The sequence below is a fragment of the Octopus bimaculoides genome, chromosome 9 (genome assembly GCF_046866305.1).
Source record: "Octopus bimaculoides isolate indiv1 chromosome 9, ASM4686630v1, whole genome shotgun sequence".
NCBI classification, from domain to species: Eukaryota; Metazoa; Mollusca; class Cephalopoda; order Octopoda; family Octopodidae; genus Octopus; species Octopus bimaculoides.
This window is the reverse complement of record NC_142936.1, coordinates 82,698,674-82,714,211: the sequence shown is the minus strand read 5'-3', so window position 1 is coordinate 82,714,211 and position 15,538 is coordinate 82,698,674. Positions and strand designations below refer to the sequence as shown.

General features: G+C 36.7%; 1 protein-coding gene across 5 annotated transcripts in view; it reads right to left on the bottom strand.

Moving 5' to 3' along the window:
* LOC106879288 (bcl-2-like protein 1) overlaps window positions 1-15,538 on the bottom strand; it is a 92,785-nt gene that overhangs the window by 40,523 nt on the left and 36,724 nt on the right. For 3 of the 5 annotated variants that reach the window (XM_089357912.1, XM_089357911.1, XM_089357913.1), the window contains one exon: window positions 8,444-8,644. The exons of the other annotated variants lie outside the window; for them this stretch is intronic. In XM_089357912.1, the coding sequence (XP_089214038.1) occupies window positions 8,459-8,644 (186 nt within the window). In that variant the 3' untranslated portion in view covers window positions 8,444-8,458. Of the gene's footprint in view, window positions 1-8,443; window positions 8,645-15,538 lie in introns of those variants that run through there. 5 annotated transcript variants of the gene reach the window in all.

The following is a 15,538-nucleotide window of genomic DNA, read 5'->3' as shown; positions in this document are numbered from 1 at the left end:
AAATTTCCTGTTACATTGAAAATACTTAACTAAGCTAAAAAAAAATGTCAAGTTTGAAATGTTTAAAAAAATATTTTGTAACTCATTATTCTGATACAAACTAGAAATAATTTTTCTCTCTGTATCATGAAATGTACTGTGAACATTTCAATGCATTTTTTTTTTTTACATAAGTCACAAGATATGAACAATAGTAATCACTATAACAGATACAGTCACCAAAAAAGTGAAATAATCATATTTAAGTTAAAAAACAGGTTTCTATGAGTCAGAAAATTATTATGGAATGAAATGAAAGAAAGATTGATGACATCTCATGAAGTTTTTTTTTCCTTTATCATCATTCATCTTCATTGTGAATAGAAAAGACTCAAAGAGAAAAAATAATGCTTGTATGAATCAAAAATTAATAAAATTAATTTTAAAAATTAAAACCATTAGTGGAATAGACATCAAGAACATGAATGTAACCTATTATATAATAAAATCAACAAGCAACTACAGATGAAGTGAAGTGAAGTGAAGACTGAACAGCCTAAACTCCAGAAAAACTACCATTATCTCAGGTATAGGAATGGAAATTGGCTGACTGTTAAAGGATAAAAACAAATCAATACAAACCTTAACTACATTCCAATTTGTCATTCTTTAAGTCTGAAATTGCTTTTCGGTTTTCAATTATCAACAGAAAAGTTTAATAATTTATAGGTAGAATATATTTAAACATTTATAAAATGAAGTACTGAAAAACACACACACACAAAATAGTTGTTCATTAAAAAGTCTACTTCTCAAACAACATGGTTCTGGGATCAGTCCCACAGTGTGATACCTTGGGCAAGTGTTTTCTTCAATAACCAGAGCAACCAAAGCCTTGTGAGTGAATTTGGCAGACTGAAACTGAAAGAAGCCTGCCATATAAATATGCATGTTCGTGTATGTACATGTGTGAGTATGTTGGTGACAGGAAAGGCATTCAGCCATTGAAAAGTGGATATTAAAATTATGATAATGATATATACATGTGTGTGTGTCTGAAAGATATCCTCCTTGTTATCATCATCATTTTAATGTCTACTTTTTCATGCTTCTATGAGGCAGACAGGATTCGGCTTTTACAACCAGATGCCCTTCCTAATGCCAAACCTCACCTGTTTCCAAGTTAGATACTATTTTCCCCTAGCCTGGACATGATTTCAGGGGGGGAATGCAAACGAATAGCACTATTTCTATGATAATGAAGTTGTATTTCTATTCAGCATATGATGTCATGATGAGATGGAAGCATACATACATACACACATACACTCATTTTGCGGACATATGAATCACTGGTCCAAATCATTCAATACTGTTAGCCAGTCTTTGAATTTCTCTTAGCAGTTCTTTAGCAGCGTTACAAACTTTTGTGTCATTCTAGGATCTGCAGTGACGAATTTTGCAGGCAATGTCTAATAAATAGTGTTGTTCTTGTACTGTTAACGATCAGACTCACTTCTCATTACCTTCTATATTAAAACAATTTTAATTATAAATTCTGAGTTGTCTCCCTTGCTATTCTTGATAAGAACTGGTCATTTACATAATGACTATTCTTATCAGTAATGGTGTAATTTTAATTAAAATTTCTTCTCTCAGTATAACAAATCTGTTAGTGCCTACAATACTCACACAAATACAGTTTGAACTCACCAAGAAACAACTCTTATTCAATCCTTATATATATCCAGTGTTGCTCAGCTCTACTGAAATAATTCATTATGATTAATCTAGTTTTGTTGTAAATTTCTCCCTTTATTATTCATTTCAGCCAACAGTTTCAATACTCCAAATACAATTTCATGTTAAATGCAATCATTCCCTGTATTACAGAGATATTACAATCTGGAAAATTTTACTGTAATATGGAATTTCATAAAGCATGAGAAAATAGGTTTCACATTATAGAATTTCATATCACAGTAACAGTTTTTGGAATGCAATGCTTCTTTAATGCAGGGGATGCCTGTATATATACATACACAATACATCTCTTTTATTTGCTTAAGCTTTTGGACTGTAGCCATACAAGGACACCACCTTGAAAAGTTTCAGCTGACCATAATTGACCCCAGCACTTATTTTTAAGTTTGGTACTTGGTGATCTCTATTTGCTGAGCAGCAAAGTTACTGGACAAGAAACCAGACACTGTTTTTTTTTTTTAAGTGATGTCAATATAAAGATATTGCCTGCATAGACTGATATGGCCCTCCTGAATCCCAGTTCAAAAGGGGTGTCTCTCAACTGTTCAGCTTGCAGTAGAGACTCAAGAGCCTGCATATACAGGGGGCAAGATGGGGCAGCCCTGTCAAACTGACCATCTGACATGAAATTCTTCTGAGAGGCAACCGTTTAGTTTGACCACTGAGTAGGTGTTGCTGTGCATTACAGCAACTCAACCTCTGAAAATGGGTCAAAACCCAGTTGATCTGAGCACCCACTGAATCCAGCTTTGATTCTAACTCTCTCTATGAGAATGCGTCTATAAGATGGAGATTGTCATGGTTGGACCTGTTCAGGATTGTGCATGTTTCTGCTTCCCCAACCAAACCATCAATAACAAGTCCAAACTTTTTTGCTGACATGTCAGACAAAATTTTGAACTCTGTATTCAGCAGATTTATTGAAAGTAAACTGCCAACAACATCCCTTTGTTGGCATCCTTTCTCAACAGTGTTGCCACTCCCAGTGCTACCAGTTGCAATAGATGTCTGCCAAAAGTTTGCCAAACAAGTCTGGAATGAATTTGCAACAAGTGGAAATGAAAGTGAATTTTGGTTTTGGAACTAAAGATATTAAACAGGATATCAAAGTATTATCTGTTTACATTACTCTGCTACAAGTCTTATAGGTTCATCACTCTCCTTGTAGTTGAGACCTGGTTCCTCTGAAAACTTTCAGGTATGAGCAGCATCCCTGCCTCTATATTGATCCCTGACCAGTTCTCCTTAGAACGAGGGCTTGGTCTTATGGTGATTAATTTTAACATCTTCCAATATCATAGTGAAATATTTAATACTCAGTTCAGATGGCATGTTTGAAAGTGTCACCTTATTTATACGTCTCCCCAGGTAAATATGGAGCATGTATTTGTGGATATTTTCTTAGTATCAACTAAAATCAGGCAATGATTCTAAGCAGCAGGGATAAGGGAGGATAAGATGAAAGGAACAGATTTACAACTGCTATAAAGTGGTAGCAGAGAGAACAACAAAGTAATTGAGGGGGGAGAGTATGCCAGGGGAAAGGGAAGGAATTTGTGACAGAGGTTAATGAGAAAAGGGGGTGGGGTAAAGTGGAAAGGTGATAGTGTGGGTTGTATAGGGACTATCCTACATTGCAAAACAAGTATGGACAAAAGGTATGAAGGGAAAGGGCTAGGAAGGGAGCAACTGACTAGGGTGGATAAGAATCCTGAGTCAATGAAAATGGGGGCAGGGGATAATAGGCCAGAGGGGGAAGGATGGGAATGGACACTGAGGAGGCAGAGATGCTGTGGAGAGAGGGCAATGAGAGAGAAAATGTGCTGGAGCTGGAGGATACCATAGTGGGGATGCAGTGAGAATATCCCAAATGGAGAGACAGAGGGTGGATCCCAAATGGAAAGGCAGAGGATGGAGAATAGTGAGAAGGGTGGGTAGTGAGATAAAAATAAGAGGTGGTTGGTGGCAATACAAACGAGAAAACAATATAATTACATGCACTCAATGGAGTCATTAACAAGCCATTATAAGGATTACTAATCAGAAATATAAATTATCCATACTGTTAGAGCAGTGTACCACCATTAACACTAACACTCAGACATGTTGACATTTACTGAAAGAAAGAAAAACTTTTGGAACAATTCCTAACATCGTACATGTAAATCACATGGCTGGAGTAATGTATGCCACCTAATTGATATCCATAACAAATGATTCCCACTTCTAAAAAAAAAAATGATATATATATATATATACAATAACATATAAACAATGCTAAGTGTAGAGGTTATAGCATAAATGAAATGAACCTATTCAACTCCAATTTTAAAGGTTTGACGCTCAATACAGACAGCAACAATCTAATTTGTAGCCTATTTAATTTTATCACAAAATGATAATTAACATGGAATATCTTTTTTGTTTGTGTATTTTCTTTCATAATATAAACTCTCTGAGATTACAGCCCATCAACAAAATTATGCAGTGTTGTTTCTTTTCTCTTTTTATTTTTATACAAACATGTAAATTCAAGTGAAAATAATGACTAATAATTAGCTGGATGCTCTAAATTTGCGTTCAAACATAGGGCCTCTTAGTTTTATTAATCTGATTTATATAAAGACATGGCAATAGTAATGATATGATTATAGCATTGAGTTATAATTGGAATAGCTGTTAGTGAATGAGAATGGTCTAGTTGGGTGTAAAGCAGTTAGAGAAAGCAGGAACATCAAATACGAACATCAGAAATAACAAGTGAGGAGATGGAAAGTGTTTCACTACAAACTATTCCAAAGTTTTGGATAACATCCAAACAGGAGGTCATTTGGCATGCTCAACTAAAGCTAGCATATTTACACACCCTTAAAAGGAAAATGTAATAATTCAACTAAACAAATAAGTAGATTAAAAATGTGTATGTATGAGTGTGTGCATGAGTGACTATGAATATATAAATCTGTACAACTTTGTATATCTGTTTATGTATCCATGTCTCTGTATCTATGTATGAATATTCACATATGTGTACATATGTGTTTATGCCTGTGTGTATATCTAAGAGACACAGGAGCAAGTATATTATAATGTTACAGTTTAGTAAAAATAAGCTGTAACACAAGTTTATGCACCAAGTTCTAGATAATCTAGTTTTTTCCCCACTATCTTGTGAAAAAAAAAAAGAATCTGAAATATGAAAAGACTGTTTTCATATTTCCATGGATTTGAAATAGCTGTAAGGCAAGATATCATTATAAATACTAACTGACAAACACATGAAGTGAAGCATTTATTTGTTGCTTAACCTGATTACAGGTTTACCAACGAATCCATAGTAACAGTTCATTAGTAAGGTAGTATTCAAATTATTTAGTAACCACACCTCAGTTCACACAACATGAACACACTGACGCTCTATTTTCATTTCAGTTATTGATTTCGTTTTAGAGATCTGATAAAAAGTTAATATAAGAAGAAAAAAAAACACACTACAAACTCAAATTTCATAATATAAACAATTTTCATAAAAATTGAAATGAGAAAAAGTTAAATTCACATCAAGTAAACTAGTAGTAGTAGTAGTAGTAGTAGTAGTGGTGGTGGTGGTGGTGGTGGTGGTGGTAATAGTAGTAGTAGTAGTAGTAGTTTATTTATAGTTCTAGAAATTTAACCTAGTAGTGCCTAAATCCTCAATATACATACAATAATAACTTAGCTTTTTTTCAACTGTAAACATTTAGATTTTCTTAGATATATATACATATATATAATCCAATTATATATATATATATATATATATATATATATATATAATCATTTTAACATCCATTTTTCCATGCTTGCACAGGTCAGGTATAATTTGTAGAGACAGATGTTATCTCTCTCTCTCTCATATATATATATAGGTCACAATCACAATCACAAGATTGTGGTTTCAATTTCCAGATTGATAGTGCATTGTGTTCCTGAACAAAATGCTTCAGTTCATGTTGCACCAATTGGACACAGCTGTAAATGGGCATCCCTGCAATGGACTGGCATTCTGTTCAGTGGGGATGTTGGCCTGTCCAACTAATCAGCAGTATGGCATCATTCGAAAACTATGACAATGTAAGGAAGCACATTGGGACCTGCAGTATATAAACAACCTGCAGTAACCTGGTTGCTGTAGTTACATATATATGATACTGTTGCTATTATGTTAAACTGTCATATGCCCAAATTTGCCCAAATGCGTTTTCCTCAATATTTAATTTTTGGGTCAAACTATCCTATCTCCAGCTGCTTCAGATGCCAAGATATCAAAAATTGTCAGTGTAGTACAACAGTTTTGCTATGGAATGATGAAACTATTTCTTTGTTTTCTGAAAAAGCAATGTTTTGGATTTATGACGCTTTTGCATAATAGCAACAATATATATATATATATCATCATCATCATCATCATCATCGTTTAACGTCCGCTTTCCATGCTAGCATGGGTTGGACGATTTGACTGAGGACTGGTGAAACCGGATGGCAACACCAGGCTCCAGTCTGATTTGGCAGAGTTTCTACAGCTGGATACCCTTCCTAACGCCAACCACTCAGAGAGTGTAGTGGGTGCTTTTACGTGTCACCCGCACGAAAACGGCCACGCTCGAAATGGTGTCTTTTATGTGCCACCCGCACAAGCCAGTCCAGGGGCACTGGCAACGATCTCGCTCGAAAATCCTACAGGAGCCAGTCAGGCGGTACTGGCAACAGCCACGCTCAAAATGGTGCATCTCATGTGCCACCCGCACAAGAACCAGTCCAGGGGCACTGGCAACGATCTTACTTGGCTTGCCGGGTCTTCTCACGCACAGCACAATTCCAAAGGTCTCGGTCAGTAGTCATCGCCTCGGTGAGGCCCAATGTACGAAGGTCTTGCCTCACCACCTCAGCCCAGGTCTTCCTGGGCCTACCTCTTCCACGGGTTCCCTCAACTGTTAGGGTGTGGCACTTTTTCACGCAGCTATCCTCCTCCATTCTCACCACATGTCCATACCAGCGCAATCGTCTCTCTTGCACGCCACAACTGATGCTTCTAATGTTCAGTTTTTCTCTCAAGATACTTACACTCTGACGGGTATTCACATTGACATTACACATCCAACGGAGCATACTGGCTTCATTCCTTGCGAGCTTACATATGTCCTCAGCAGTTACAGCTCATGTTTCACTGCCATGTAGCATGGTTGTTCGTACGCATGCGTCATACAGTCTGCCTTTTACTCTGAGTGAGAGTCCCTTTGTCGCCAGCAGGGGTAAGAGCTCTCTAAACTTTGCCCAGGCTATTCTTATTCTAGCAGCTACACTTTCAGCGCACCCACCCCCACTACTAACTTGGTCGCCCAGATAGCAGAAGCTATCGACTACCTCTAGTTTTTCACCCTGGAATGAGATAGAAGTTGTTTCCTGTTTGTTTACAGTCTTTATTGCACCTGAACATCTGCCACAAACAAAAACTAACTTGCTAGTTAACCTACCTTTGATGTTGCTGCACCTCTTATGTGTCCATAGCTTGCACCGGATACATCTTATAGAGTTACTACCTACTCCTTTTCTACATACTGAGCAGGGCCATCTACCTGAAGGGGTTTGTGTTTTATCTACCTTCCTACTTATTAGGATTTTGGTTTTAGCTAGGTTGACTCTAAGGCCCTTCAATTCTAGACCTTGCTTCCACACCTGAAACTTCTCCTCTAGTTCTGATAGTGACTCCGCAATTAGGGCAAGGTCATCAGCATAGAGGAGCTCCCAGGGGCAACCTGTCTTGAACTCCTCTGTGATTGCCTGGAGGACTATGATAAATAAGAGGGGGCTGAGGACGGAACCTTGGTGGACCCCTACCTCTACCCGGAATTCATTGCTGTACTCATTTCCAACCCTCACCTTACTGGCAGCATCTCTGTACATGGCTCGCACAGCTCTCACTAACCATTCTTCTATCCCAAGTTTCCTCATTGACCACCAGATAAGGGATCGGGGGACCCTGTCAAAGGCTTTCTCCATGTCAACGAAAGCCAGGTACAGAGGTTTATCCGTAGCTAGGTATTTCTCCTGCAACTGTCTCACTAGAAATAAGGCATCAGTAGTGCTTTTACCTGGCACGAACCCAAACTGCATCTCATCTAAATTGATTCGCTCCCTAATTAGTTGGACTATGACCCTCTCTGTAACTTTCATAACCTGATCTAACAGCTTGATGCCTCTGTAATTATTTGTATCTAAAGCGTCACCTTTACCTTTGTAGCAGTTGACTATGATGCTGCTACACCAGTCATTGGGTATGACTCCTTCGTGTATCACCTGGTTCGTAATACGGGTGACTAGGCTATAGCCAACACTGCCAGATATTTTGAGCATCTCTGCAGTGATTCCTGATGGGCCGGGGGGCTTTCCCGGTCTTCATACTCTTAATTGCTTTATCTGTATATATATATATGTATATATATATATATATATATATATACACACATATGTGGTGCTGGTGCCAAATAAAAAGCACCCACTACACTCCGTAAAATGGTTGGTGTCATGATGGGCATCCAGCTGTAGAAACCAAGCCAAATCAGACTGTGGAACTTGGTGCAGCCCCTGGCCTTGCCAGTTCCTGTCAAGCCATCCAACCCATGCTAGCATGGAAAATTGACATTAAATGTTGATGATGATGATACATATATCATCATCATCGTTTAACAACCGCTTTCCATGCTGGCATGGGTTGGACGGTTTGACTAAGGCCTGGAGAGCCAGCGGCTGCACCAGGCTCCAATCTGATCTGGGTTGGATGGTTCAACATGAAATAACTGCCTGCATGAACCAAACAAAGAATCTTTAACTTATCCAAACTCTCAATTTTGTCTTTGTCTTCCTAAAAGAGAACAGAAACATCAAAAAAAAAACTTATTACTTATGAAGTTAAGCAATTTAAACCACAAAAAATTAAAGCAATTTTTTAAAAGTCTCTGAATTAAGTAAAAAATATGATTGATTTTCAATATTTTTTTAGGTGAGTTTCAAACAAAATGTCACTTTCCATTTTTCATTGCTTTAACTGCTAAATTATTATTCTGTGTCCTTGCACAATTACTACAGTTTTTGGACCCATGTTGGATTCATCCATCCTTTTGACAAGTATTGTGTTTTGTCCTGCTAGGTTTCTAGCAATCTTACTCACTAAACAAGAAAAACGCTATGAACTGGCAGGAAGTAAGTAATTATTTTAACATTAAAGAGGTCAACCATATAAATAATTAAGACTAAGTATTTTGTTTTATGTTCAAAGTGGCCAGATCAGGCCTCTCACATCTATCCTGCTATGTAATTCCAAGATTAAGCAATCACATCATCAAAATTTTGAAGCTATGGAAATTAATTCAAAACAATATGAATAAATAAGCTTTGCATTAGACAGTAACCTGAGTGTTAAAGGGTTAGAATAAGCAAGTGTTTAAGCACACTTTGTACATAAAGTTAAAAGAATATATATTAAAAAATGGTATTTAAAGAAATAAATGAAGAAAATGAGCCTCAGGTAGAAAATAAATAAGTGCTGCTGTTAGAGTTTAAAGTGATTATGTCAAGTATTAATTAAAATTCTAATTTTTTTTTAGCATACAAAATGATGATGAAAATCTTTATAAAAAATATTTAATTAGAAAAAATTGCGTGATTGAGTATTTATATTTTTATTAGCATTTCCTAAAAACCTAGATCTGTTATTTTTCATAAATGACTGTAAAAGAATTAAGAAAGCAAGAAGCACTTTCTCATCTCCAACTTTTGAATTATTTGATACATTTACAATTAAATTTCATACTAGCATACCTGTGTTGTCAAAAATACCAATGGTTTCATTAATGATAGAAAATGGCACATCAAAACAATGGGAGGAACTATTGATTAATTTCTTATCTAAAGACTTTGTACATACAACTCATAGTTTCAATAATTCTTAAATGAGCCAGCATCATCTGACTGCCAAAAATAACCATAACAATACACAAAAGTATATTGCCCCTTGTGCTATCAACTGTGACAGCTTTTCTACTGATAACATTTTTTACTGTTTCACTCAACGGTTTTATGATAATTATAAAAATTTAATTTAAAATGATAATACTGCATTTGCAAAAATCTTACACTTTTATTTTCAAAACATTTGTGATTTCCATAAAGATTTCCCATCGTTATTTATGAGTAATTAAGATTGTTCCAATTTCTTGTGCTAAAAACAACATAAAGCTGCCCATAACTAGATAATGTAAAAAACAACTTGATTAAATGACTGTTCTTCTGACTTGCTAATGGCCATGGTAAATGCAGATATTATGAGAAATTGTCAACTGTTCAGCACAAAAGGAACATTTGTATCACTTAGTGACATACTCCTCTTAAAGACAAACGCCTCCTCTCTTTTCCTATTTCAACTTAGTATCTTTCCATGAATGTATAGATCATGCAGGGATATTACCAACAAAGGATGTCAGTTCTTTCCAATGCTTCGTTTTCATTACCTTTTCTGAAAAAGACAGGTCTTTGCTGTTGCAAAAACATGTACATCTTCACTTTTCATGTATATTTCCATATTTACATGAGTACTGAATTTACGACATAAGTACTTGACACAGGGAACTACATAGCTATTATCAGCTGCACCATTATTAACTTGCACTGTTGTACCTTGATGTCACCTGCAACATGGATAACAATAGTTATTTATCTTTTTTTTTTCCTTCCCCCTCCCAAAAAGAAAAGCTCTACATTGTATTTGTCCCATCTTCGTTGAGCCCTGTGTGGCTAATAAAAGAAATGTATCTTTGTTTTTTGAAGAACTTCTTTCAGTAACTTCATTTGACAGTGTTCATTTTCCATATAACAAGCTCTCAGGTTTTCTTCACCACATGCATTTTTCTATAACATGAAGCAAAGACTGTTTCTATGTCAGGAATTTTAGCACAAACAACTTCATCTATTTGCAAGAAGTCTTTGAACTTATCATCTTGATGTAATGTTATTAAGAATGGACAGGTAGCAACTCTCTTTTCTGAAACTCAATGATGTACAAATGAACTACAAGTCTACTGAAAATGTACCACTTTGTGTCACCATCTAAAAGTTGCTTTAGTATCGGTGTGAAACACCTTGCTACTAGATCTGGTCTAGCTGAGGGATTCTGCCTATGAAATAACTTATCCCTAATTTCAGGCTAGTTTAGATTACATGTCACTGTAATGAAAATATAAGGTGTTCCATGTTGACATACTATGGCCATTGCATTGTGATAACATTCTCGCATGTTTTGTGGAGATTCTTGAAATGAAGATAGAAGAAGGAATGGATGCCCAGCCTATGCAGCCTCTGGTGCATATTACGCAACATTATTTAAATGCTCATCCGTTTCCAAGCAAGGTAATATTTTCTTACAATCATATGTATCTTTCATAGATGACTGGAAATGAACAGTATCATTTGTATGGTGATGCTAGTTGACAACCATCAAATGATGCCAACACAAGGATACATAAAAACACATACACACACACATATATATATATACACACACGATGGATATCTTTCTGTTTACATCTATCAAATCTACTCACAAGGCTTTGGTTTATCTGGGGCTAAAGTAGAAGACACTTGCCAAGTGGGACTGAACCTGAGATCACATGGTTGGGAGCAAGCTTCTTAAACAGACAGCCATGCCTGCACCTATATATCATCATCATCAGCGTCGTTTAACATCCACTTTCCATACTGGCATGAGTTGGATGGTTTGACTGAGAACTGGCAAGCCAGGAAGCTGCACCAGGCTCCAATCTGATTTGGCGAGGTTTCTACAACTGGATGCCCTTTCTAACGCCAACCACTCTAGAATGCAAGTGGGTGCTTCTACATGTCACTGGCACGGGTGCCACTCAGGCAGCACTGGTATCAGCCACGCTCAAATGGTGCTTTTTACATGTCACCAGTATGGGTGCTAGTCAGGCAGCACAGGCATCAGCCACGACTACGATTTCACTGAGTTCAACAGGTCTTCACAAATATGGCATATTGCCCAACAATTGACGGGTGCTTTTAAACAGGCCAGTTATGTGACACTGGCATCAGCCATGACTATCATCTCACTTGGCTTGCCAGGTCTTTTCAAGCACGGCATATCTCCAAAGGTCTCAGTCACTTGTCATTGCCTCTGTGAGGCCCAACATTCAAAGGTAGTGCTTCAACACCTCATCCCATATCTTTCCGGATCTACCTTTTCCACAGGTTCCCTCCACCCAAATGCCACATAAAAGCATGAAATTATGTTTCATTTGTCCATCTATCAATAATAAATAAAGAAATACATATGTGTGTGTGTGTGTGTGTGCACATTTTTCCTTTTGTCTTGGTTCTGTCAATCTATTTTTAGCAAAAGTATGAAAAATATTATTGTTTTCTATATAAAATATGAAAATTTGCAAGCTACATGAAATACATACATGGAATTTAATGACCCATTAATACAGACTCTCCTGGCCAATTATATGAGTGGGTGGTCTAGTCATAGATTGGTGTTCAAATTTCAGCTTGTTAGCTGAAAATGATTTTCTTCAGAAAACCTGTTTGCTATACAATTTGTTAGCTTAGCATACTGTTTGTATATCACCTCTTAGTATTGATATGCATGCATAATGTACTCCTGGTTTGTTGCTCAAATTTCCGCTCAATAAATAAATGGACTCCCAGTCACTTATACATGCATATGTCTGCTTGAGGTTTGTTGATCAAATTTCAGTTTGTCTTGTAAGTTTAATGTTCTTCAGAAAAACCTTTCTTTATTCAATTTGTTCTTATAGGGAACTGTTTATATATGAATACCCCATTAAATATATATCAACCTCCACCACCACTTCTGGAAGAGGTTCAGCATAATGGTTGCTGACAATAGCATGGCTGAGTCATAAGATGAAGTGAAACTCTCAGCTTTGAATGATATTTGAAAAAATATATAGTCAGATTACACCAGTGGCTTTTACAACTTTTCTACAAGCAAAAAGTCTACATCAAATTCTGAGAGATATTGTTGACATTTGAGTTTGAAGAAATCAGAGAATGAGGTGTTTGAGTAGCTAGAGTTCCATAGATAAAGATCACCTAAGAGGAACTGATACTGTCTTCCTTGTGCAATAATTGCAAGAGAAGATGTTAGCTAAGATTAAGCCTCTCTACTTAGCAATTGATGAGCTGGAGAAGACCTTTGACAGGTAGTTTTGTGGTCTGAAATAAAACTAGGAGTACATGACTGGCTTGTGAGAGCAGTACAAGCCATGAACAGAGATGCAATCAGTAAAGTGAGAGTTGGCAATAAGTTCCCCCCAGGAATTTAGCATGTAGCACATTGGTGTACATCAAGATTCAATCCTGAGCCCCTCCTATTTATTATAGTTGTCTAAGCTATTACAGAGGAGTTTAAGACTGGCAGTCAGTGGAAACTCTTTATATGTTGATGACCTAGTACTGGTAGTGGAAACTGGAGGATGTAGAAAAAAATCCCAGTTATGGAAACAAAACAGAGTTGAGAGGATTCAAAGTAGACTTAGCAAAGACTAAAGACTCAGTCAGTAGAAATGAAGACAAGACTCAGCTGCCATCAGGAAATGGCTGTGTAGACAAAATGTATGTATATATTCCATAAAGTGTACTCAAAGCTAGAGATGCCCAAGATGTTTGACGGAATCAAAGGCAGGTTGATAGTGAATAAAGACTTTGTATGTGGCAGTTAGCAGTCATCATTACTATTTAATATCTGCTTTCCATGCTAGCATGGGTAGGATAGTTCAATAGGAGCTGGTGAGCCAGAGGACTGTGCCATGCTCTACTGTCTGCTTTGGCATGGTTTCTACAGCTGGATGCCTGTTCTAACACCAGCCACTTTACAGAATGTACTGAGTGCTTTTTACATGGTACTAGCATCAGCAAGGTCACCACATACCTTCCAAGACAAAGACCCCTCAACTGAGATGGGGAGTAGTATTGAGGGAGGTGGCTTTGTGTCAAGTGATAAAAGGTTAAAGTATGACAGAGAGACCAAAACAGGTGTCTTGTTGTAGAGAAGAGACATGACTATCCCAGTTGGAAAAAGAGAGAGAGAAAAATTTGGTGGTGAAAACGTGTCAGGACATATCTTCAACTTTGAGAGAGACAAGGTGAGTGGGCAGTGACATAAATTCCTTCCAATGTTTGGAAAGCTCTATAGAAGTAGCTGATAGCTGATCAGCAACAAAAGTGGACACTCAAAAAGCATAGAGGTCAGAATGCGAATCAGGTGTAAAAAGTTCAGCAAGTTATTACCTCTGCTATCAAGTAAAGAGTAGATTATACAATGCTTATAAACAAACTGTGATGCTACATGGCAGTGAGATGTGAGCACAAAGTGCAAAAGGTGTGCAAAGACTGAAAAGAAATAATGCAAGCAGACTCCACTGAATGTGTAATGTTAGTATGCATGAGTGATGAAACACAGATGAGCTGATAGAAAAACTAGTTATACAAGGAATCAAAGGTAATGTACAAAAGAGATAACTGCACTGATATGGACATGTAATGCATATGGATGATAACAGATGAGTGATAAAGTGCTTGAACATCAATGTGAAAGAAAACAATGGGAAAGAAAGACATGGGTAGAGGTGGTGAAAGCAGATCTCGGTATGTTCCATGTCTCAAAGGAGATGAAAAGGAACACGTGGTGTGATGTTATATGGGAGAGGACAAATCTTAACCATGATAATGATCTTAAATGCATGCATGCATACATACATACATACATACATCATAATCATTTTATCATCCACTTTTCCATGCTTGCATGGATCAGATGGAATTTGTTGAGGCAGATTTTGTACAGCTGGATTTTCGTCCTATCACCAACCTTCATTTACAATCACCATGTAATGTCGGGTCAAGGACACATATATAATGGGCTTTTTTCAGCTCTCAACCATCATATCCACTTGCAAGAACTTGGTTAGCAGAAGCCTTCCCATATTGGCTCAAACTAATCTTTAATGTTGTCGTGTAGTCTCAGGTCTGTTGTACTCAAAAATACAATGATAAAAGGTATTCTAGGCATAACAATACCATCATTTATACATCAAAAACTAATTAGTTCACAACTGCCTTTATTTAAGACTATGATTTCTAAGAGTTTTCACTGCAATTTTCAGTAGGCTGAGCAACAACTGAAGTGTTGAACATGTTTAACAAACCCTGACATGTCTGAAGATAAAAGTACTCAGTATTAAGGAAACATGTAAAAGTAATGCATAAAATTGTATAAAAATATTCTGAACTACTTTTTAATTTGTGATGTATTTTTCTCTAATCATTAAATAACATTACTTGTTCAGTACAGTTTAGTCAAATATTCTCGTTTTAATGACAGTAAATATATTTCTACAAATAAGGCCATTCAAAGTGAGTTACAATAGCATTGTTAGGGGAACATGAGACTGAAGATTTAAATTGTTCTACTTCAGTTCTGGGTTTTAGAATGTGAATGAAATTCTGTTTTCTTCTTGAAACTACTACTAATCATTATTACTTACTTAGGGAGGGTGATAAAGGAAAAGGGTTTTTCTTCAGTCAAATTCATATAAACCAACACATAAACAACATTATAAGATGTAAACTAATCTCAAGCCATCTTGGCTTGAGGGTGGCGAGCTGGCAGAAACATTAGCATGCCAGGCGAAATGCTAATTGGTATTTCATCTGCCGT